This window comes from Sylvia atricapilla, chromosome 1, assembly GCF_009819655.1.
Source record: "Sylvia atricapilla isolate bSylAtr1 chromosome 1, bSylAtr1.pri, whole genome shotgun sequence".
NCBI lineage: Eukaryota > Metazoa > Chordata > Aves > Passeriformes > Sylviidae > Sylvia > Sylvia atricapilla.
The window spans coordinates 54,236,624-54,262,150 of NC_089140.1; the positions used below are offsets into that span (position 1 = coordinate 54,236,624).

Consider the following 25,527-nt stretch of genomic DNA (forward strand, 5'->3'; position numbering starts at 1 on the left):
TTTAGAGAAACCCCACTATCCCTGCCTCGTTCAGTGCACAGTATGTACAATGCTAAGTAGTGAAACAGGTTTTCAACATATGTTCTGTATTCAGGTTTCAAAATGTGATTCCATCAGATTTTCATTTTGCTCTTAAGCCTCCTCCAGCTTCTTCTATGCAATCCATAGATTATTCTTATCTTTGATTAAATATAATTAATTACATTTACTATTTCCTTAACATTTCCACTACCCATGCTATTCTATTCCAAGAGCTTTAAACAGGATTTTATCCACCACAACTTGAAAATTGAAGAAATTGTCCACCACTTCTTTAAGTTCCTTATACTTAAATACCTTGAAGTTCCTTTAATAAACATTTGTCTTTTCTTTCAACTCAGGCTTTATTAATCTATTTTCTAACTTCAAGAACCATAAATATAGCCATAGCTACCGAATTAATCACCTTTAGACTAAAGAAAACATTGCTGCTATACTATTTTTTTTACATTTTCATCCAATATTAACTTTCTATTTAATGACTGTGTTACTTCTCTCCAAGTTCAACTGCATTTTCCTCTTGCAGAAACTTAACATTAGGTTCTGAAATAGAGATACATGCCAAGGGCATACAGATGCCCTGGGAGTAAATACTCTCCTTGTTTCATCATGTAATATGGGAAAATAAGAAAAAAAACCACCTTAAAGCAGACAAACAAAAAATTCTTGATTAATAATCAGAGATTTTTCTCATTTTGACATGGAGCAAGTTGAAAAGCAACACAAATAGGTCTGCACTCATTCCAGGCCAAAGCCCACTACAGCGTACACAAATAGGAAGCATCACTTAAGCAGTCACACTATTCCTGATAGCTCTAGCATGAAAACTATTTGGGTAAGTTTCTATAGCTATTTTGGGATCAGCAAGGCAAGCTGTACAGCTTTAGAGGTTTCTGAAATTCAGATATCTGCTTTTACTCAACTTCCTATTAAACACAGACAAAACTGGCTACCATGTAACGTTGACTACCTGACTGCTGTAACAGACTCCTTCCAAAACACAAGATTTCCGAACACCTACTCCTTGACAGCTGTGACAGAGTAACCTGTCAGTCATATTACAATGTACTGCAGAATCAGTGTCCTCCTGTACTACAGTACTGTCAATATAAATAGCAACGCCATACCTAAAAAAGTTAGCAGATTTGTACTACAAGCCAATTCAAAATTTAATCTAAAATAAACTTAGATCTTAAAATTAACCACAGAAACAAATCTACATAAACAGGTAATTCACACACACACACAAACCCAGGAAAAAAACCCTAAGCTGCAATGTTTTCCAGATCTTTTATTATTGGTCTCCATGCCAGGTTTTACATCCTCCCTCAGGTTAGCAAAAACACCTATCCCAATCAAAAGGAGGAAGGGATGTCAGACAGTACTTACTGTGTCTACACTCACAGCAACAAAAGCTATGTCAGGCATTTACCATGTGTTTAGTAAAAAGAGATGATGTCAATCCCATAGCTAGATTGTTGAGCATTTGCAAACATTTTCTAGCTGTTAAAAGCAACTGAAAACTGAAGAACCGTATCAAGTACCTGATGTAAAAAGATATACACCGAAGTCATACAAATGATACACTCACAAAGGAGAAAAACCAAAACTGACAACAGCCCAAAGTGAGAAGGGCATTTTCCCAATAATTCATTTTATAACTGAGAAGGTGGCTCAGAAAAATAGACAAAATACAACCTTAGAGTCATGAGTTCCCATCATTAAGTTGGAGTGTTCACTTATCTCCCTCTGAATGATAGGCAGGTGAGAAAAGCTTACACAAGCAACATATAAAATGAGTACTCCTTGTGGTCACAAGCAACATAAATGTTTTGTCTGTCAGGATTGTGCCTGAGAATCAAGATGCTGCATTAGTAATCAGCAATCAGTAATATCAGTAATGCCATGCTCCAACTTTATCATCAAGCAAATCTCATGCATAATGAAGACTGCAAAATAAGAAACTCCTGATTTCAATATACAGACCCATGTATCAAACCATTATCACCCATTCTGCTTTGTATACGCCCAATCTATACAAACAATTATGCTGCCTAAGGTGCTGACTTCCACTGATGAAGGGAAATGCACTTACAAATTTTGTAACACACTGCTCCAATGTGTTACAATTCTTTCTCTAATAGTTAGTAGAGAAAAAACAAACCCAAAACTATCTAAGTTGTTCATGTCACTAAATTTATAGTCCAAGCTGACCAGAATAAAATATGCATATAATTTCTTCCATTTTCTCCAAAAATAAAAATATGTTGAAAAGATTGAGACAGGCTTTAACATGGGGAACCAAAAATCCTCTCTCTTCCAGACTTCTGAGTGTGTTATTTAAAAACACATAATGCAGCTGAAAATATCAAGACAAAGTTGCACAAGCTAAGCTATTGCTGCTGGCTTGCAGTCCAAGGTTACTATCTTAAAAGGTATCCTTAAATCAAGTACTGTGAAGTGGGCCCAACACTTTTACACTATTGTCAGAAAACTGAATGCACCGCATATTCAGCTACTGAGACCCAACCAAAAAACCCCACACTGCATTAAGTGAAAAAGCAGATGAGTACTATGTCAGGATATGACACACAGCCTCAGAAACAAAATTAACTTCACTCATACTAACTAGAAAAACATGTGATAGCAAAAATGTTCTCATTCCCTGTTCTTCTAAGTGGGACATCAGCAGGGCTTTCCAAGTCATATTTCAAAGCTATGGTAAACATGTAACATATATCAGGCATAAACATGTTCACCATAAGCATGTTCAGCAAAACACCCTGATTTTGCTGTAAACTCTGCCCATTGTAAGGTATCACTATCACTGCTCTAATGGTTCCTTGTTAGGCAGCCTACTTATTCATTTGCAACACTTTACCATGAAAATGACCAAACTTCCTCCCATTTGTATTCATTCCCTCCACAGACTACAATTTGGCCATGAATCCCTATCTCACAAAGAACTACTCGTTAGAGAAATACAGAATACAGTGCCTGAGAAAACCACAACTTACATCTTTTCACAGAGAAGTTGTAACAGCAGTCTCATTATCCTGCTAATGTTTTCAAGAAATTGTCAGAACCTACTCAACTATCAGAAATTCTATTCTACCATCTCCAGAGAAGCCCCTGCCCTTGTAAATTTTGAGAAAATGTACTTGTTTTAACTGTTAAATAAGAACAAGAAATTAGATCAGAAGTAATAGCAAAAACACAAATAGAGACTTGGACAAAAAAAAAAACAAATGTAAAATTAATGATACACAGTTTGAAATACAAAAAAAAAATTTACTATTCAATTCTAAACATAGTACTAAATAGAAAGAAAGAAAATTCATTAATGAGTCATTATGTATTAAGTCAAGACTCAATGTGGCCTCATTAGCCAAGTAGGTTAGACCTCATCAAAACTTAGTGCAAGATTCACATACAAAAACTAAACTGGCTGCTGCAGACTGTCAGGATTTTGAGTGAGGCCTGACCACTGAATCTGCACAAATCTCGAGAAACTTGCTAGATACTTCCCACTTCTAAGTATGTCAGCACTGTATATACTTCAAGGTATTATACTCCCTAAAGATGCTAGGAAAAAATACCCAAACTAATTCCTGCTTCATATCCACCTTCTGAATCATCGCATCACCTGGTGTTTCAGCTGGCCATGCAGTAATTAGAGCATTTTCTACCTGCACTGCTGCTGTATAGAGACCCATGAAGGAAGAGCAGGGAAGGACAGGTACGGAATTCCAAACACTCTCCTAAGCCAAACAATGTAACAAATTGCCCCCAGGATGACTAAAATACCTCCGAAATTATAGGTTTGCAACACTTAGACCCAAAATGAAATGCCTCCAGCAGCAAAATGCCACTCCAGTATCAAAAGTACCAAGCAACAATACTGCATGATTTTCACTGTTTGCTTGAATCTCTAGACTAAGGAAGTTGAAGCAATTCAAACAAGACAGACTTAAAAGTGAAGGAACCAAGAGTAGAAGTCCACATGCCTTCTCATTGGGGAAAAACACTACCACTACACAAGTCTTGCTTTTCATTCTTTTAATTTACTACTCTTCTAGCCCACCGAACACATATGCTTAATCAACAAAAAAGTAACTGAAGAACGATTCAAATAAAACCAAGGTCTAAAATGAAAAATATCTCTTCAGCATTCAGCCTACTATACTCTAAGTATTATGACAAAGTACTAAAAAAATAAAAGGTTATAAAAAAAAGCTCACATTTAAGAGCTTCCTATTACTGATGGCCTCCCTAATCCATGGGTGTCAAGGAGTCAAACATCTGCTCCTCTATAGCAAAACCACGATCAAGCAATGCATTTTTGTATCACACAAAATATTTGCAGAAAACGTTTCTATTAGCAAAATGCATAGCTGAGTTAAATAAACAATTGCATATAGTATTTAAATCAAAATTAAAATCCCTCATCAAGCATTACAGTTTGCAAACATATTTTTTAATGAAGCGTAACTTCAAATCGAGCATAGCAGACTATCATATTCAGAATAGGTCCAGAAAGAGGAACCCCTGTTGACATACATACCTTTGTCCTTCTTGAAGTCCAAAGCATCTTCCTTATCCGTTACTATTTCCTTCATGTTGATAATGCTTTGATGATTAAGCTGTCGAAGAATCTTAATCTCTCGAATAGCCGTAATTGGAAACCCTTCCTTTTCATTATCCAGGCGTACTTTCTTCAGTGCTACCATTTCCCCTAAGAGAAAATTTAAATAAAATCCATTAAGATTAGCAACCAAACCATGGGATTACTATTGATTTGTATGTTTGATTTTTAAAATCCGGATGCCTGTACCAAGCACTATACTGAACAGAAATCAGAATCATATACAGAAGCAAAACCAAAAATGAGAATTTTCATCTACACATTATAAGGGCTATCCTTCCTCCTCTTGCACAGCTCACTCACATATCCTGATATTCCACACCATGTCCACCAGTTAAGAGTGATTATCAGTAGCAGAGGCCTGTGACTGCTCTGGATTTCTTAATACTACATCACCACTAGTCAGACTGCATGTATCTAGACAAAAATAGTATGCAGTCCAAGATATGAGGCAGATGACTAAAGAGTTCTCAAATTCATCAGTATACTTTCTACAAGCACAAATGGCACTGCCATTTTTACAGTGAGAAGGTTTTCCCTTACTATTTTACTGCAGGCTGGGCTGGATCAAACTGGATTCTGCAAAATGGCATGAGTATGATCTACTCATGATGGAGGATGCCTACAGACCATACATGCCTGTTCAATCATTTTGTTCTTGGAAGTTGGTTGCTGTGTCTGGGAAGTTTATTGACAGACCAGATATCTTTGTTAGTTCTAAGTAGTACTTACCCTACACTAACTTACAAGATACACTCACAATAAATCATATTTCAGCATGATACCATATCCACTTTCTCCAAAAGCCCATTACACAGCTTCTTCTAAGTTTTCCCAAAGGCCACAATGCCACTCTCCACATAGGATTTGAATCCAAAGCTAACTGATTTGCTTGCTGCATTTGCACAGACACCTTCAATGCAAAAAGCAAGAACTTCTATGGGAGCTTAAAAGATGACTGTGATGCACAAAAAACCTGAAGTTTGCCAAAAAGGCAATATGGTTATGGCAGGATTAAAAAGCAAATGTGCAGAGAATCTCAGGAGATTCTAGTAATGATTTGCAAAGATTCTCAAGGTAGAGGTAAAAATCTGTGACAGTTCAACTAGAACTAAAGTTTGCAAACTGAGACAACAACAGGTAAAGAATGAAGAAGGAATTATAATCACACTGCTTATTCTTCTGGCGATCAGAAAGAAGGAACTGAGGCTGGTATGTGGTCCTATGGGATTCAGTTACTGCTGAAGTAGAAAATGGTCCAGCATTCAAAGCATGCACAAACCAGCCAGAAGGGCAAGCAATCACAGAAAGAAATACTTAACTGAACACAAAACAATCACACAGCATACAGCATATATAAAGAATTTGGATAATCTATTTAGAACTAGAGACAATATTATGTATCCTACTGGTGACTGCCCGCTCATTTCAGCAATAGTTTAAAAGAATTAAAAAATAATGTAACTATCCTGAAGTCAGTTATATTGCAAGAATATCCCATGTGCAACTCCTCAGGGCTGTGTTGCACAGAAGCAGATTCTCTTCCTACTATGAACTAGTGACTACTGAAGTACAAACAACCATGACCAAGTTTTACACACAGCTTCTTTCACAGTTACATCCCTTTACAAACTTCATTATAGTTTGCAAACCTGTTTAGGCTGACATTTAATTTCTCCAGGATATTTAGCCTCTCTTCTTTACCAGGTCACCTTCATACAGAGCATCAACACTCAAAGTATAAGAATTAGGACTACTCAGCTTTGTAGGGATGCATTTCCCACACTCAACAAGTGTTTTCCATATAGGGAAAAGTTTAAGACTCATCCCTTAAGGTAAAGAACCCAGAAACTTCGATACCCTTCTGACAGTGACTGGTTCAGTGCCAAGAGATAAGCATCTATTCAATCTTGTCACCATTCTTCAAACCCTGTATCTCTCTCTATGGGCTGCAAGCCAGATTGTCCCTCCTAGAATATTCAGTACTTAGGAAGGGATTCAAAGGAAAAAAAAAAAAGGCTTTTTGGAGTGTTTCTAGCAGGGTGTCAGATATTTCTCAGACACCTGTGCATGGCTTATCATTTGTTTTCTGTAACGTTTGTTTTTTGGTTATTTTTCTTTATTAAATATTTCAATTTACAAAACACCTCTGAAGAGCAGTCTTGCTAATTAATTTTAGCCACTTCTCTGCAAAGGTTGGACCCCCAGAGATTAATACATTAGCAGGTGGCTTATTAGACTCTTGCCACGTGTTTACTTGTATCACAGCTTGATTTCAGCCACAGCTTTATAGATAAATGATTTTCCAATGCAGCAAACAATAATTCCTGATGTAGACAAAAGCTAGATTTAAAATTGAACACACCAACAACAAAAAAACTTCCTAACGTAACAGGGCAGAATACTACGAATTTTATTCAACATAAAACAAAACCCAAAATCATCCTGTTCATTTAAAATTGTAGGATTACATTTACTTTTTCTGAACTTACCCGTATCTTTATCTCTGGCTTTGTAAACTTGCCCATAAGTGCCTTCACCAATAATACCAATGATATCAAATTTATCCACACAGCGCTTTCCCCAGTCTATTTCTTTTTCTTTTGTTTCACCATGTCGTGGTCCACATATTCTAGAAAGCAACAAATATTTTTAAGAATACAGCTAGTCTATCTAGGCATAGTCTTAACTTTGAAGACATCCTCAACACTATTTGAGACATTATTAGTTAACTGTCTTATTACCATTAAGTGGCAATAAACCATGCAGTTTGAGTAAAGCCACATTAATATTAAAAATGTCGAAAAGCAGATGTCTTTTCATAAGAACATATTTTAAAGAAACTATTATTTCTACTTGCTTGATAAGCTTTAAAAAAAGTTTAGTAAACATACTTTGGTCTTCTCTTGCTATGTAACTGAACTGCTGGTTTCTTTTCTTCAGGACTTTTGGGTACCTCAGCTCCTCCAGGCAACTCAGGTGGAAGCGGCAAGTCTGCAAGCAGATGGCGAAGTTTCTTCTCTGTTTCTTTAACTGACTTCACTGAAAGATTCTCTCTCAAACTATTAAAAAAAATAATTTTGCTAATAAGTAGAAGATAGTAATATATTAACGTAAAAGTAAAACTTGGTAGAATTTTTTTTAATACATTCTAGACTGTCAATGCACCAACACCTGAAATCTCAGCTCTTAAAATTTGCAGGACTTGGATAAATGACTCACAAATAGCTCTTTGGATGATGCACAGTTAAATATCACAATTCTACAGAACTGTGGAATCAGACTTTTCTGATGAAAGCTGAGGTCAGATGGCACAGGGAGTCTTACTAGGCCAGACTTCTTCTGCCACATAAGCTTCTTTCCAAGCTTATGGCCTAGACTATTAAAAATATTTAGAGCTCAGGTGCTGCCAGACATCAAAAGTATAGTGGTAAAATCTGTACTCTGACTTCTCATATAAGAGAGATGATCTGACTAACCCAGGTCTCTCTAAAATTGTTCTCCACAGATAATGAGCTTCACGCTTACACTAACACTGCTAGGCATTACAAGGCTGCCCGCATCACTTCATTTACAATTTCTAATTGCACACATCTGCTGAAACATTCCAGATTCAACACATTTCTAGTGATCACCGTGCCAATCAAGTGGGGGGAAAAAATCAGATGAAAAAATGACAATGATTTTCTGACATGGGTTACTGATATCTGACTGATATTTAACCAACTATAATTAGGTAACAGATACCGTCCATCTCCATCTTGAGAAAAATCTCCAAACACTCGTACAGCATCTTTTAACAATTACACAGTGATCTTAGAAATACTCTTCCCATTCTAATGGGGAATCACAATGGCTGCACTGGTTTTTTTCCAAAGTACATGGTTCCATTTTACCAGAACTTCTTTCAGTTTAACTAGGTATGTTCAGCTACTGCATATCCAGTAATTTTAAAGCTGTGACCATCCCTAAACTTTATATAATCACACGACTGTTTCTCCCCTACAGGCTCTCACACAGTAATCACTCCTAATTTCCATCACTGTATCAATAAAATTTAAGTCATGCTTTGAGGGGACATTTTCCAAGTTAGTTGCATTTGCCAAATCCCACTATTCATCCTCCTCTGTGATGGGTTTTCTGCAACTTCTTACCTGCTTAGTTTCATAGGTAACGCAGGAACTTCTCTAAATGGAAAGATATTGCCAACTTGCATAACAGAGCTTATTAATTAACATACATTAATTCTTACTTTTCTTGCTATTAGTAATTCCTGTATATTCAAACAAAGCATTCCAATGTTTTGCATGTCTATGCTTCTCTGTGAAGGCTGAACACTTCTATGTCTTTTACCACTTCCTAAACTGCCACGGCCCCATTTTAAAGAAGCATCACAAGGAAGCATAGACTGCCCTCACTACAAATATAGTGTTTAACATGCTATAAAGAAAAAACCACCTTATAGTGCACTGCATGTAACTGCCATGGCAATTAAAAAAACCTTATTTTTGAAGTTTATATATTAGTATTTCTCTCATAATTTTTCCCCAAAATTTTCAATATGAGTGAAAGCATAACACATGAAAGGTTCTGACACAGATTTTAAAAGTGGCACATGAAAATAGAGGCAGCCAAGTGCGGCTTTTTTTTTCAGGTCTGCTAAATCAGACATCATTGACAACCAGGGCAATTTTCCCTTTGAACTAACCTGCACTGTGGGGTTGCAACACTCATGTTCCCTTAGGTCACTTGTTTGTGGGTTTACGAGATTCTTACTGAAGGAACCAGACAGTTCTGCATAGCACCGAGCTCAAGCTTTCTTTGTTGACACAACTGTCCCAAAATAACTCAGAGCTCAAGGTAAATATCTTTGCCCTCCTCCACCATTACAAACATTGATCTCCTTCCTTTGATGACTTAAGTTTTATCATGACTTATAATTTCTGATCCAAAGTTTATAACATCCTATAGGCAAAACTAAGCAAAGCATAAAACGTTCCACTACTTCTCATTAATCTTTCTAACACAGCTGTCTGCAAGCAGTAAGCCTTTTACTTGAAAAGAGAATGAGCCCAGTGCTGAAAGAACCACTGCTTAATTGCAGCTCAACTCCTTAGTTTAGCTAACTTAAAACAGCAGATCCATTAAAATATAATAATAATAATCAGAAGCAACCAGCCAGCTTCAATATGAAATCTCATCTCATATTGTTGCAATTAATACTGCAATGGCAGTCATTTTTAGTTAAACTAGAAACTAGTTTTTAGTTAAAACAGTAAATCTTGCTCACAGTATCAGGATTCTCATTTACCTAGAGGATGGCTTAGTCACAAATGTAAACACAATCATACATTCACTACACCATTACTACATTTGCTAGAGTTTAATGCTGAAGGGCAAGAAACGATTCCTTTTTCACAACTTAAAAGAATGTGTAGCTGTCTAATACTACATTAGGCTGTATTTATTTCCTAAGGCCTTCTGTGCACCCTTAATGTTTAATACAAATTTAAATTACTAGCAAACACAAGAAAAACATTTTCACCTCTAGCTAAAAATTTCTGGCTTACTTGCGATTTCTTGCATACATATGGGAGACATGTAGCACCTTCAGTTTAACAAACAACCAACCAACAAAAAAAAAATCAAACAAAAAACTTTTCTAACAGCTTAATTTTCCAATACAAATCACCACACAAATTCTCTGTTAGGACTACAGATCTAACACAGGCTAAATTCAGATGACACCTGGAACAAAGAAATTAATTTCTTCACAACAGACCAATTTTTACACTTCAAAATTAACACAAATGACAAGTCATGAACCCAACTTCCATTATACATACTCAAAATAATACTGATTTTTAAAATAAACTACACTAAAACAATGCCCAGCTATAAAACAATTGCCTTTCAAAGGGAAGAGAATCTTTTCTTCAAACCCCAGCAAAATAAAGAATTTTGATGTATTGCTACTGAATTCAACTTTTCCCCAGAAGTATGTATATGTTCACACCAAACTTGAAATCCTGAATCCTTGAATGCACTTTTAGTAGTCACAAAGCTATTATGCACCAGCAATTTTGAAAACATTTCTTTAGCAGAATTTTTATAGAAAGATTCTTCTTAGACCAAACTCTTCTTTTTGAAGAACTAATTAAATTATTTTTTAAGATCAAATTCCTCTAGCTCAGTAAAAACCACCAGTCAAACAGCTGCAGAGCACGAACAAATTAAACAATGCATTAGCCTGATCTAGTACATAGTTTGGTATTTCTTTTCCAAAGGAAAAAATGACAGCCTTTATAAAAAGGAACAAATAATCCCAAAAGCAAACCTCTGTCACAACTCACCTATCAGTTTCTTTATCTTCAGGCAGCGTGGGAGGCAAAGGCAAGGGTGGCAGTGTGGAGGTCGGTAGTACAACAATTCGATCCTTCTCCTTGGCTACTACACTTGGCGTACTCGGTTTGCTTTTCTCTTTTACAGGGACCGGTGCCTGTTTCACAACAGTCAATTTATTCTCTTTTACTGCTGCAGGCTTCTGTTTAGTAATTTTGTCTGCAATTAAATTATTTTCCGCTTTTGTTTCAGGAAGTGAGACCTTTGCTTTTGCCTTGTCGTTTTTCAGATTTACACAGCTGGTAGGAGAAGGTGTATGCTCGGTTTTGATTTTCTTCAGGTCCTTAACATTGTTCACTTGAGGTGCGCTTATGGGAGTGTCAGTGTTTCCCTTAGTGGGTGTTGAAGTATTGGAAGCTTTTGCACTGGCTTTGGCCGCCTCAGCAGCTCTTGCTTTCTTGTTTTTGTTCAGCTCAGCAGCCAGGCTACTCTTCAGAGTCAATGTACTAGGAGAAATACTTGAATGACGACTTCTGGATCTAGACAATCTGTGTCTGCTTCGAGACCTGGAGTGCCTTGATGAATATGGACTTCTGCTTCGAGATTTTGCTGATCTCCTGTTTCAAAAAAGTAAAGATTTACCCAGGTAAAATTAAGTCTAGCTGCTTTCCCAGCACATTTTGATCTCCTGTTTCAAAAAAGTAAAGATTTACCCAGGTAAAATTAAGTCTAGCTGCTTTCCCAGCACATTTCCCAGCACAACACATCCACATTTTGGCAAATTACATTTTTAAATTCAACTCTTACCACCATGCTTATAGAATAAACAGAAGTCTATGAAATAGGAAAGATCATGCATTAAAAAAATAAAAATCTATAGGTAATCAATCAAGATTCTACACCTTTCTGATAGAAAACAATAAAATCCTTATGTGTAGTTTCTCCTCTTACAAAACTGCAAAATACAGCACTTATATAAGGCAAGAAATGCTCTGCTTTCCTCACTACTTAAGATATTTTTTCTCCTTAAAGAAAGTATCAATGTATGCAGCTTGTACAAACACCTTTAGTATATACAGTATTTGAGAAAAAAAATCAATTGACTACATAGTCAGAATTCAACAAAATGAAATTAAAATTACAACTGGATGAGAAATCTAAACAACACTGAAGCATTAATTGTAAGAACTTTTGAATCTTCACTCCCATAAATAAAATTAAAATAAGTTAACAAAAAAATTGAATACTAAAGAAAAAAGAATGGAATACTGAAGGCTGCAATGAAACCAATTGAAAGACAGCTTTTCTTTTTTGAAATCTAACTGTACAATTCCAGAAAGAACCAAAATAATCAACCTCCCCCCAAAAAAGAAGCCCAAGTTTCCAGTATTTGTTACAGCTATTGACAAGCAAACATAACTCCCAACTGGGCCTATGCTGTAACTGCATCTGAATGCAGACACCAATAGAAAGAAAAAAAAAAAACCAAAACAAAACAAAACAAAAACATCTAAGCTCCCTGCAAAATCATAGCAAGAAAATCGCCTAGAATGACGAGGGTGGGGGGGAAATCTTAAACTTCTACTGTACAACAATACCATTTCATACAAATGACTTTTCACTCAAAATTTCAAAGGGATATTCTAACTTGCCTAGTACTAGCTTTGAGTCAGTTGTTCATTAAGAAATAACAGGAAAAAATTAATTGAGCTGAAAGGCATAGAATAAGTAAAGTAACCTAATCCACTGCTACCACATAGTAATGTTATTAAATAAATTAAATAAAATACAGGTGTTATAATCCATTTTACCATACCAAGAGTAACAAGGATATTCATCAGACGTACAAGAACTTTTTCAATTCAAGTTTGATGCAAATCTATTCTGCTTATCGTTTAAAGAGGAGGAAAAAGCATACTCAGGATTAAAAACACCCAGTATTCATCAGCTGAACCAAGAAAAAAGTATCAAGCAATAGCAAAAATAAGACTTCCTGAGGATACAAGAATTTCAGAGCTCAAAAGATCACACCAGTGTATGGAGCTGCCAAAACTAAATGAAACAAAAAACCCAGACCATACAAAAATTAAAAAAAAAAAAACCAAACAAAAAAACCCAAATAAACAAACACAAAGCACGCCAACTACAAGCCTTATGACCAAGACTACCCATCCCACACCAAATTTAATTTTACTGATAATTAAATTAATTCAGTTTTATTATCAACATCAGAAATTACATCTCAATGCTTCAACTGAATAAATATTTAATCTAGTACAATAAGATTTCTTTTCTGTGCAATACTGACTAATTCCTAAATTTACACTCTCTTCTTTTTATAATGCAGGAACTCTTACCCAATAAAAGTCACTCAGATCAATCAAAAGTGACTGAAAACAATGTGTACTCACACTGTATAGTACAGCACAAGCTTCAAAATTCTGCAAGTGAAATTGATCCAAATGGCTGAAGACTTATGAAAGAAAAAAAAATCAAATCCCAGATGAAGATAACTCTTGGAAACTAGCACAGTTCAATTCTCCATCAGGAAGCAGATTTTACAGGATTTTCTGGCACAGCAAGGTAACAATGACAGATAGTAACAGTAACAATAACAATCATAATCCTATTTTTTTTTTAATACTTTAATTGAAAAAAGCTTCACAATTCTAACAATTTTCAACCAAAATCTAATGCTTGGTTCACTCAGTAAAGAGATATTAATGTTCATGTCTAATAAACACCATAAAAGATCATAATATTTGGCACAAAAATTCTATTGAAAACTCACTTCTCCATTACGAATCCTGTTGCTGAAGTAATTTTTCTCATTCTTTTGAAAAATCTAAGTACTAAATCCCACAGAATATTTTCAGAGGTTTGGGCAAACAGGAGTAAAACTAAAAATACACAAAGTTCCATTATACAGAGTTAAGACAACCTAGCAGGAAGAAAAATGGAGAAAATCTAGAAAATGTACACACTACAAATGCTAGACCAAAGCTCTCCTCACACTGCTGTCTCTTTTGGAGAGGAATTACTCTAGATCTCAGAGGTGTTACTACTGTAGATCTTCACCCACCTGGAATCAGTATAATTACATTTCTCCAGCATCAAGCACAAGCTAATAGTCCCTGTTAGTCCTAAACTGACTTCTATAATTGGTGCATCATTTGCAAGGATGTCACTGACCTGTCATGGAAAAAAAATTCTTGAAGATCTTGTTTACAAATCAGCTATTTCAGACTGACTCTCTATCCAATTACCTGTAGAACAATCTCCATCCCAAGCACTTCACTGCAACCTATACTAAATTTAAAACATGCCCTAAAGGTCAATGAGCCCTATTTCTTTCATAAGTGTGGTGTGCTCATTTTGATTGATACCTAACAAAGAAAGTAATCGCACAACTAACAAATACAGACATAATTTCACATGTACTACAAAAGGGAAGTAGCAGCTTAAAACAACACAGTAAGACACCACACCTCATTCTAAGACTGGTTCTGTTCCACTTTGGTACAAAATAAAACACGTTTGTTTAGCTCACTACTAAGAATAAAACTAAAAAAAACTGTTTAAATCAGTGACAACTAATTTGATCATCTGATCAGCTAGCATAACTCAGTGAGGAAGAGGCAGTTTTGAAAATTTAGGGCAAAAATAACCTAAATTTCTATACTTCAAAAACAAACAAGAATTGACAGTGGATCGATGCCTATACTTTACCAATACTAGTCAAGAGAGTTTGGGACATGAACATGAATTTATGCAAGCTCAGCTAAAAAAAAAAAACAAAAAAACTCCAACCATCATCTACTGTGGGTTTCACACTCCATATGACAACTGCGCAACTTTTTCATGTCAGAACTGATTCATGTGGGAGACAGCAGATACGCATGCACACAAATAATTACATTTCAGTCGCTGTACCTATTATAGCCCTTAATAGCAGATCAAAATGATAGCAGCCTGGTTATGAAATATGTTGACTGATTATAATCTCTGCACTGGTTTAAATTTTCCAAAAACTTTTCATTATTTATGTAAGAAAAAACTATTATATTATCTACATATAGTACCTTTAGCATCCCAAAAAACTTAGCAAGAATCCCTTGCTGTACCTGAACCACTGAGCTGAACCCTAGAAAATACAGGAAAAACATTAACATTTTCAACTAAACAGACAAATCCTGAATTTTAAGTAAAAAGCAGATTTGTCAAAAGTGCTAGTTATTGAAGTTACAATGATAAACCCTGCTGTTTCATAAGCCTAATAATCTTTTTAAACACTCAACTACCACTTTTCTTCATTTGTGTGGTTCAGCAGTCCCAAGAGACTAGTCAACTTACATACAAGTTTTCACCTATAAAAATAAAAATGGCACAAACCCAAAACCCAAAAAATATGGACACATTTACAAGCTTTCCCTCAAAAGCTTACACAGTACTGTGAGTGGAGAAATATTGCCTTATACATAATAAAATCAGCCAGCTCACTCTGTTCAGACCTAACATTTGACATAAAAGATGCAGTCACAGCAGCACAGAAACATACTCACACAACAGCCAGTACCTGCCAGTTAAAAGGACACTGACTGCCTAGTGAGACCCTGAAGAAACACCAGAAGAGATATCTGAAGTACACAGTCTAAATCTTCCACCACGTCTCTATTAAATGTATATGCATGCATACACACACACGTAAGATGCCTTATCTGACATTTGATGCCAATTATTTCAGATGCAGCCAGCAGCTTGTTTTTAACACAATAAAAAGGCACAAAAGAAAGGTGGCTGCAAATGCACAGAGCTGCACTGCAAAAAGCAAACACATCGAACAATGCAATTCAAAATTCTCTTCCTGAAGTCAGGACAGATCAGGAAGTTTACTAAACCTAAAGGCCACATTTCACTCTGGTAAACATAAGCACCAGTATGTGCTGCTAACACACAAGGGGAGAGGCTAATAAGAAGCCTAGGTTACTAAGAAGGTAACTTCCCTTCGATGTTTGTCCCTGTGTGCACCCAGAAGTTCTGCCCCATTTTAGAGTACCTTTGTCACTTAAGCCATTAATAGTCTTCTATCAGCATCTTTAATTCATTTCACACAAGCCTAGATGCCTACAGAGAGGCCAACCACCACATTTCATGCACTCGTAAAATCCCTTCTGAGCTATATACAGATGTCAGTGTGTTTTTATACATGGAGGGGACAAAAGAAAAGAAAACTGGTGTACCTGAAGACCATAAGTATCAGTAATGTAAGTTCTAGAGCTGCTTCATTTCTTCCCTAGAGACAGCAACAAAGAAGCCTGTGAACACAACTAGACTAGCTGGAAAGTGATATGGAAGAAATTACATTTTAGCTATAGCTAAAAAAAAAAAAAAAAAAGAAAAAAAGAAAAAACCTAAACAAACAACAACAACAAACCATTAAGATATTATCTACAAACCATACAGGCGAAGTGGCAAATTTAAAGAAAGTGATAGAGGAAGAAAGCACTAGTAAGGAAGCCACCCTGAAACCAAAACTCCACTTTTCAGACCAAGAAAAATAATGCCCTCAAAGATGAGAAAAGAAAGAAAGAAAAAAAAGAAAAAAAAAAAAAAAGCTGGTTTAGGTATCACAGTTCTTTCTTTTTGATCTTTTGGTTTTGCCTAGTACCCAACATCTCATAAAACAAACAGGTATTCATTGCTTCTCTGCTTCATACAATGTACTTAGCCACTTTAGAAAACTACTTAAAAATATCAAAATGTTTTGAACTGCAGTTTCAAAACTGTTACAACATTTATCCTTCCTGATAGGCAGCATTTTTTGCACTTTACTAGCTCACTAAAAATTACCAAACAGTAAATTTACTGATTAATTCAACAAAGAAAAAAGTCCACTGTTATAATACCACTTACATTCTCGAGCAGAGAATGAAAGAATTCCAAGTAGTACCTTACAGTGCTATGTTTTACTACCTTGATATTTGAAACCAGAGGAAAGAAAACTGTTACCCACATCAGATTTCCAGGAATACATTTCATTCAGCTTACACGGTGTTTCTTGTCATGCTATTTTTCTACATCCCCCCTATTTTTTCTTTCTGTCCCCTTTCAATACCTCCTTAATACCAAAATATACATTTTACTGACAAATCAGAACACTCATGTGTTATCTTCTCATGTTTCTAAACTTGAAAACAGCTTCTTGAAAACTGCTTGAGGAGCAAGCTAAATGCATCATGCTGGTGGCCAGCTACAAGTTACTTAAGTGCAAACAATTTTATAGCTGAAACAGGTAGGGTCTGTGAGCTGAACAAGGGAACTGACTTTGTCAGTAACTTTTTAACAAGGCATAACAAGAAGGGATTTATGAGAACACAAAAGCAAAAACCAAGAAACCTAACAGTTTAAAGGAGGTTAAAACAACCACTGTAGCCCAGCTCTTCCTTTAACCCACAGGTAATACCAGACTACTGACTAAGCACTGCCATCCTTCCCTGCACAGCAAGTGTATTTGAAAAGAGAGACCTAAATTGAATCAACTGGCTTCACTACAGACCTTCCAATTAATTTACAATCCCTTTGTAACATGAACATCTTGACAAAACATTTTAGCTCGTAGTATAGTTTTTTCCATGTTACTCTAGCAGGCAAACATACAGTTCATTTCTTTATGCCATTACAGTAATGGCATTACTTTCACTTGATACCTTATTCATTAATTTTACTTATTTTCCCCAGGCCCTAGTTCAAGGTTATATTCTATGTAGCTCTGCAACCAAGCTACTACTGAGCTGCTTTGTACATGAAGACTACATAACCTCCCCTACTGATTCAAACTGTCAGTCTTTAAAAGGGTCTCCAACACATACTGGAAAACTGAGCTGGGCTTTTATTTGTTTCTTGAACCTGCTTTAAAACCCCCGATTTTCATATGAGAACTTGGCCTACAAAGAAATTAACCAGCAACAGGTCAACTCAAGTCAAAATCTGTGTTCTGAACACATTTGAAGTTAAATTTTTCAAATGAAATTTCCTTTTTCAAATAAGGAAAGAAGCAGCAGCAACAAGGGAAAAAAGGAAAGGCACATGAGCAAAAGGTGAAGGCCAGAAATGTGCACTAGAAAAATTACCTACTCGAATCAGTGAAAACCTAGAGTGGTCCGTTTTAAATTCTGCAAACACAGCTTTACTAAACAAAATTAGAGAGCTTTAATTTTTTTTTTAAAAAATCGATTTTTACTAATCAAGGGGCAGGAAGTCAAATTCTCTCTTAATCCTTGAAATTCAAAACTAGCAGCATTACTGGAATTAAAGTTATTTTCATATCAGTGTATGGCACCATGACTTCTCCATTTTCTAGCTGAATATATATTTTACTGTTTTCCCTACACTTCTTGTGATTTTGCACATAAATTACCCATATTTTGGAGAGCCTCACTACTACAGACTTAGCTACCAATACAGAGATGACTCTGGTACCAAAATGAAATCTGCTACAATCAACATCTATGCACATCGTAATACTACACTAGTAGTGCCCCACCCACTTACTCTTATCTAAGCGGACGGGTAGGTGTATCCAAATTTGGAAAAATATGATTACTCATCTATACTGCTAACTGAATTAAATGTGTGATCACATAACATGGGACCTGACTCAAGTTACAAAAAGTTGTTCTCCGGAAACTAGCTTAGCATGAAATTGTAGAATGCAATAGACTGTCTGCTTCTTTTGTCAACCACGGGGTTTGGTTAAGAATTATTTTTTTGTAATCCAGTCATTTTACCAGTAGAGAAATAAACACCTCATACTTTTGGAAGAATTTCCATTTCAAAAATATGCATGTGCTACTTTAGAACAACTGTGTTACCCTATCCACAAGAAAATAGAGTAATACAAATCCACCATCAGCAAGTAAAGTTTTGTCCAACAAGTGAATACAGCTCAATCAATTAATCCAAATACAAACTTTTCTTGCTATTATAATGGAAAATGCAATTAGTCATTCAAAGAGAAATCACTAAGTATGGAACACACACATGTCCTGTGTCTTTGCTTCTCCTTAGAACCCACAGCCAAACATCACCTAAAAACAGCTAAGTCACTACTGCAATTCAAACCTCAGCAACAACACACTGTTGCTGCTCCAAACAAGCAAAGCTGACTTCACTTGTTTCTCTTCAGCTGTTTACTAGAAGTTTCTCCCTAAGGTCAGACACCTAGGTTAAAAAATCACCACTAAACACACAAGCTTTCCAAGCATGCTAGAACTGCTTCGTAATAATTTTCTATATACCCGAATAACTGGGTAATTTACGTAACATTAGAGAAGACACATGCAATGCGACATAAAACAAAAAGAGCAAAAAAGACTTGCAGGCTGAAATAGTGACATACAAAGTTCCTAGTGTCCGAACATCATTACAGCTGGATACAAGCCCAGAACTAAGCCTTTAAATCATCCAGATGAAGAACACAGGTGCTGTAAGAAGCTGTTGCCTCCATGAAACAATAATACTCTATCAAGTCTAAGGCCACTGTATCGTTATCAAACAGGACAGCAAAAAAATTCAGCATTTTGGCTGTAATACTACAAAGTCAAGCAAAAAGTGATTATGATGTAGTTTTGAATGGTTTAAAAAAAGCATAAACCCCTTCCTTTCTATTCCCCCACTGCCACTGCAACACACATTATGATCAATAACTGTATGGAAGGAAAAAACCACTAGCGTTCATTTCTCCAACAGGTAAACATTATCAACAACTGATTTTATCTTCACACTTTACGTTTCTTTTGTTTCCTACGAAGGTGACATTCTTGCAATGAATGCCCCCTTAGGACAGACCTTTCTTTCCTACAGACAGAAACCTCTCCTTTTCACTCAGCCGTTCCAATCCCTCTCCTGTAAACCTGACAGTCTGCATTTATTTGTCTGTAAGCAGCTAAAAACTGAATACAAATTACAATTCAACTGGAGGGAGGAAGAAAAGCAGGGAGTCACAAAGATAACTCCTAGAAACAGATGTGCGGTCACAAGCAAGATTTACTCACGACAGAGTGAATACCAAAATCGAGATTTAAAATCTCATGCTTCAAATCACAGGCCCACTACCAACAAAAAAAGAACACTCCTTATAAAACTCTACTACAACCCAATTAGTGCATAAGACAGAACTCTGAACTTAACTGGGCTGTCAATCTGACTATTCCTAAATACTGAGCAATTCCTAAATGCAAGCCTCATATACATAATTCTGTGCAGCATTATTAGCTTTCCTATTCCAAGATATAAGCAACTACAGAAAACAAACTGATTCCTAGGGCATTTAAATCAAACCATGCACGTCATATTCCTGCTACGCTGTTACTTAAATAATTTTGAAAGTGTTTTTCAACCACTTGTAACAGATTCTCACAGAAGAACAGCATTATGTTTTCAGACCAATTACAGTGTTTTCTTCTTGAAACACCCTATTGCTTACAAGATTATTCCATACAACCACACATTTAAATAATCACTATTCTTATCCCAAGGCACTTTGACTCTCTCTCTGAACAAAGTAGGACACAGCTTTGTTACTTTGCTCTTTGAACAGCTTTTGATGCACACCCAGGACAGCAGACTCTACCAAGAGTCAGTGAAACGTGGATCAGCTTTATCATGTTCCCTGGACACACTACAGGACACCACAAATGGCGATCAACACAAAATGCTTATTAAAAACACCAGAGAACTGTTCTCAGACAACCCACTAGGTAATGCCTTGCAAACAAAATTCTTGTCAGTGGAAGAACATACTGCTGGATACCTTTACAATAAAGTCCAGACATGATTTTACGTAGATCTACAAACAACGAGGCAATAGTAAGATTCCAATAGAGGAAATAAAAATCTTCAGTTATAAACACATACTAAGCAAGTACTTTCAAATTACCAGTGTACTTTTCAGCAGGTTAAAATATTCTGAAGAGCTTTAATTCCACAGCACGGTTTGCATCTGATTAGAAAGATACAGCTCACCCTTCCTCTCCACATAAAATTCAAAAATTTAAGCAATGCTGACCCTTACACTCTGAGCTCCCACTAACACTGAAGAAAATTTATCTGCAAGCCTACAACAATTACATACACGTGCATAACCTTACCAGGAAAAGAGCTTATGTTTATCATAGGTTACGGAAAATACTGTACAATTTATCAAAACATGACACTGACTCAATTTTCTAGCAAAACAGAAAGTCCAAGTCCTTCTACAGACCTCTAAAAAGAACAAAACCCTTTAAACACAAATTGCCCGTCAGCTGGTTTTCTCTTTAGATTAGCAGAAATTAAAGAAACTCAGATATATTCGATATGCATCCTATTTTACCCAGAAACAGGATACATAAAAATGTACCACAGAACGTCTGTACTTTGTAAGAAAAGATTTAAAAATCAAAATTGGTCGTTCAGAAAACCTGTCCTGCAAGGAGCATCTTCTTTCAGTCGCTCACCTGAAAATGTTGTCCCTGAACATTTAAATGCCTTTTTCTAGCCAGGTGGTCTCCCACGGAGAGAAACTAGCCGCAGAAATATTACAGGCACCCGCGTCTCTGTTTCTCCCCGAGGGACAGGACAGAAGATCCTTGTAGTTGTCCCTCTCCCCTGCCCCTCACCCCAGCTTTCTGGCAGCAAAACGGCAAGAGGGAGGGATTGCTGCTGGATGCAAACCTCTCCGGCCTCTCCTACATTCCTGTCCCAGTCATTACTCCCCTCCTCCACGTATCGCGACCCTCACCCCATCCCGCCTTCGGCCCCCGGCCAGGACTTACCGGATAACGGGGCTGTAGGGGCTCCGCGACCGGCGCCAGCTGCTGTAGGGGCTGGGCGACACATCCCCGCCGCGCTCGTACGAGCTGTGCCGGCTGTAGCTGGGGGATCGGCGTCGGCTGTAGGGGCTGAGTGGCGAGCGGGCGCCCACCGGGCTGAGCGACTTGCGGCTGCGCTGGCTCTGCGAGGAGCGGTGCAAAGGGGGGCTGTCATCGCGGCCGGGGCTGGGGGACGAGCGCTGCCGCCGGTACGCCTTGGGCTCGGGCTTGTCGTCCCGGTAAGCTTTCGGAGGGTCCTTGTATGCCGACGGCGGCTCTTTAACCGTTTTAGTCCGGCTCCGGTGCGATTTGCTCTCCCGGTCTTTCCTGCCGCTGCTGGGAGAGGCGAGGGAGCCTTTCCTGCGGCCGTCGCTGCCTCCGCCACTGCTGCTCTTGAGTCCCTCCCGATCTTGGCTGCCGGTGTGATTGTGGCGGCTGCGGGATTTGGACGACGAGGAAGGCTCGGATGCCCCGCGGGCCGGTGCCGCCGCCCCCTCCTGCTGCGCCTTTTCCTCTCCCCGCCGACGATGCTCTCGGTGCCGCTCCTTGGAGCGCCCGCTTCTGCCGCGGTGCTCCCGACGAGACCGACCGCTTCGCTCCGCCTCGCCCCGCTGCCGCTGAGTCCCACCGCCCGAGGAGGAGCCCGGGCTGCCCCCGCCGCTGCCCCCGCCGGCCGCGCCGCTACCCAACAGTCCCTCGGACTGGGAGCTCACGTCGTCGTATTCCTCCACCAGAGTGCTCAACCCGCCGCTGCCGCGCCGCTTCTCCGCCTCCTGGGTGCCCCCGCCGCCGCGGCCCCGCCGCCGCTTGTGCCGGGAGCCCGAGCGCCGCTTGCCTCGCGGTCGCTTCCGCTCCCCGCCGTCCCCGCAACAGGACGAGGCCCCGGTGGCCGCCAGGAAGAGCAGGGACTGTGGCGGCAGCGGCGGCTGCAGCAGCGGGGGCTGCAGGAGCGGCGGCTGCAGCAGCGGGAACAGCAGCGGGTGCGGGGCCGGCGGCGGCGGCGGCTGCGGCTGGGCCGCGAAGCGCTTCCGTCTCCGGTGGTGCAGCCGCTTCTTGTCGGCCGTCGCCTCCACCGCCGCGCTGCTGCCACCGCCGCTGCCCCAGCCCCGGCTGCCCCCGCTCCCGCCGGCCGCCGCGTCCGAGGTGCTCGGCATCGAGCTCGCTCACGGCCGAGGGCGCGGCCCAGGGAACCCGCCGCCACCGCCGCGCTCAGGGCGCCATGGGGACCCGGCGGCGCCGCGCACACGCACCGGGACGGACACCCGCGGGCCGCGCAGGGGCCTCGCTCGCTCCCGCACCGCCCGCCCGCCTCACATGGGGCCGCACCGATACATACGGGGTCGGGCTGAGGCCAGGGCTGGGCGCGCTGCCCGATGCGGCGGCGGCGGAGCGGCGCCCGCAGCGTCCCGCAGGCCGGCGCGGCCTCTCCCGCAACACGGAAGTATCTCCTGGCGGCGGCGGCGGCGGCTCCTCACTGCATTCTGGGCCGCGGGCGCCGCCGCGCAGGGACACGGACACCGGGCAAGGGCCTCCTCCACCTCTTCCCTCAGCTGCTCCCGGCAGGGCGACTGGGTCAGGCCAGGCCGGGCCGCCTCCGGGCTAGGTATCCGGGGCCCTGCGCTGCCTTGATCCTGCACTCCTACCCGGCGGGGGCTGCACGTATCGGGGCCGCTCCCGCGCGGCCGGTGCCCGGGAACGCTCTCACGGCCTCAGAGCCACCGCGCGCGGGTGACACACGCACCGGGGAGACACGGACACGGCCCGGCGGCGCGCGGCGCATGCGCGAAGCCGGAAGCGGGCGGGGGAGGGGAAACGCGCCCCGCCAATCGCGCGCGGCACAGCCGCCTTCTCCCGCATGCCCGAGAGCCGCCCTGCTCTCGCGAGATGTCACCCAGCCCTCGCCCCTGTCCCTGGCGGCTCTCGCGGTAACTGCCCATCTCGCGGTAACTGCGCCGTGAGCCCCGCGGGCGGCGTGAGGAGTTGGTTTGGTGTCAGGGGACTAAGGATGGCGCTCGGCGGGGGGCGGGGAGGGTGAGCGAGACCCGACCTAGAGAGGCTTGACCCGCCGGGCATCCTCCTTGTCTTTCTCCCGGCGCTGTCTGGAGGTAACGGGCACAAACTGATGCACAGGGAGTTCCACCTGAATACGAGGAAGGAGTTTTCTACTGTGTGGGTGCTTGAGCACCTGAATAGGTTGCCTGGAGAGGTTGGTGGAGCGTCCCTCACTGGAGGTGCTCCAGAACTGTCTGGACGCAATCCTGTGTAATGTGCTCTGAGATATGACCCCTCTTGAGCAGGGAGGTTGGAGCAGATGACACCCTGTGGTCCCTGTCCGTTCTGTGAGCTGGGCGCCACGTCAGGCTCTGGGAGGTGGTGTAGGAAACCCGCTGGTCCCTGGGTGGTTTTCCCTGCTTTTATTGTACTTAGGCCCTGGTTATTGACTGGGGGGCGTGAGGGAAAACCCCTTCAGTTGAAGTAGGTGTGTTGCTCTGAAGCAGAAAAGAAAAGTAATTTTTTGCTTTCTGCTTCATGAAAAGTAATTTTTTTTTTCTTCTGTCTCACACTACTGAAACTAAGTACAACTTAGGAAACTTAGAATATTTTAGGTTTCCTTCCAAACTTAGTGATTTCATGCTCTAATGAAAGACTCAGGCTCTTTTTTCCCCTTTTGTGCCTGCTCTACCCTCTTGCCTTTTCATGGTCCTACTGAATTTCATGACTGGAGCTGTGCCTCAACTCAGCTTCTTGGGCTGACTATCTTCTATTATGCATATCTGCTATACCATCTTGAATGTTGTTGTGAGCACTTTAAAAGCAGAATCTATTGTCTTTCCTTAGGGATTTAATAATTTTCCGGCCACCTTGCTATCTAATTGTTGTCAGCTAGCTTGTATGCATACTGATTACATTTGTTGGTAAAACACAATGCAAAAATAAAAGACCAAAACATAGAAACCCACCTGTTTTTCACTGTTGTATTTCAGCTCCTTGAATCACACTCTTTCCTCTCCTTTTCTAAACCCAAGCAAAAATATTCTGCCTGTCCAGGTCCTGTGCATCATCTGCTACTGCTATCAAGCAAATCTTTCACAAGTGTGTTCAGTACTTCACCATTCACCTCTCCCAACTCACATTGCTTTCAAACGGTGTCATCAAAGCATTCATTACATATTTCTCTAGTTGTACATGCACACACACAGAGGCACATGCAGTTTCCTTCAGGTTTCCTCTTAAGGTGTGGGTTACTTTGAGAGCAACCAGGTTGCTTGTTTTCTATTCTCTAATGATATGCCATAGGATGGTGAAGAAAAAAGCCTGATGTGTTGGCCCACCTGCCATTTCAGGAGAAAAGGTCCCTGTCCAAGAAGGATTCCTCTAACCTAGGCAGTGATTGCATTCATGCTTTGTGAATTTGTGGGGTTTTATCAGCATGCTGTGCCTTATGGAAATACCTTGCTGTTGGGGAGTAGCTTATCTTTCCATAAGTGGTCTGGAAGCTGCTCTCAGGTTTGCTGACATCCTTTTCTGCTTACCTTGTATATTCAGCAGCTATGAAGAGGTTCTCCAGGCTGTTGCAGCACACTCAGCAAAGGCAGTGCGCCATCAGGCCTCTGGCACATTGAGAGAAAAATAAAAACAAAACCCAGAAAG

At 40.0% G+C, this 25,527-nt stretch overlaps 1 protein-coding gene across 6 annotated transcripts in view; it reads right to left on the minus strand.

Annotated features, from left to right (window-relative positions):
* Positions 1-23,686, minus strand: part of CDK13 (cyclin dependent kinase 13) — a 45,098-nt gene extending 21,412 nt beyond the window's left edge. For 2 of the 6 annotated variants that reach the window (XM_066322903.1, XM_066322885.1), the window contains exons 1-5: positions 21,841-23,685; positions 11,038-11,643; positions 7,579-7,746; positions 7,177-7,316; positions 4,604-4,774 (exon numbers count right to left, since the gene is read on the minus strand). In XM_066322903.1, coding sequence (XP_066179000.1) covers positions 4,604-4,774; positions 7,177-7,316; positions 7,579-7,746; positions 11,038-11,643; positions 21,841-23,030 — 2,275 coding nt within the window. In that variant the 5' untranslated portion in view covers positions 23,031-23,685. Of the gene's footprint in view, positions 1-4,603; positions 4,775-7,176; positions 7,317-7,578; positions 7,747-11,037; positions 11,644-21,840 lie in introns of all 6 variants that reach the window. The other 4 variants (XM_066322920.1, XM_066322911.1, XM_066322894.1 and 1 more) reach the window with 3 other exon arrangements.
* Positions 23,687-25,527: the final 1,841 nt, after the last annotated feature.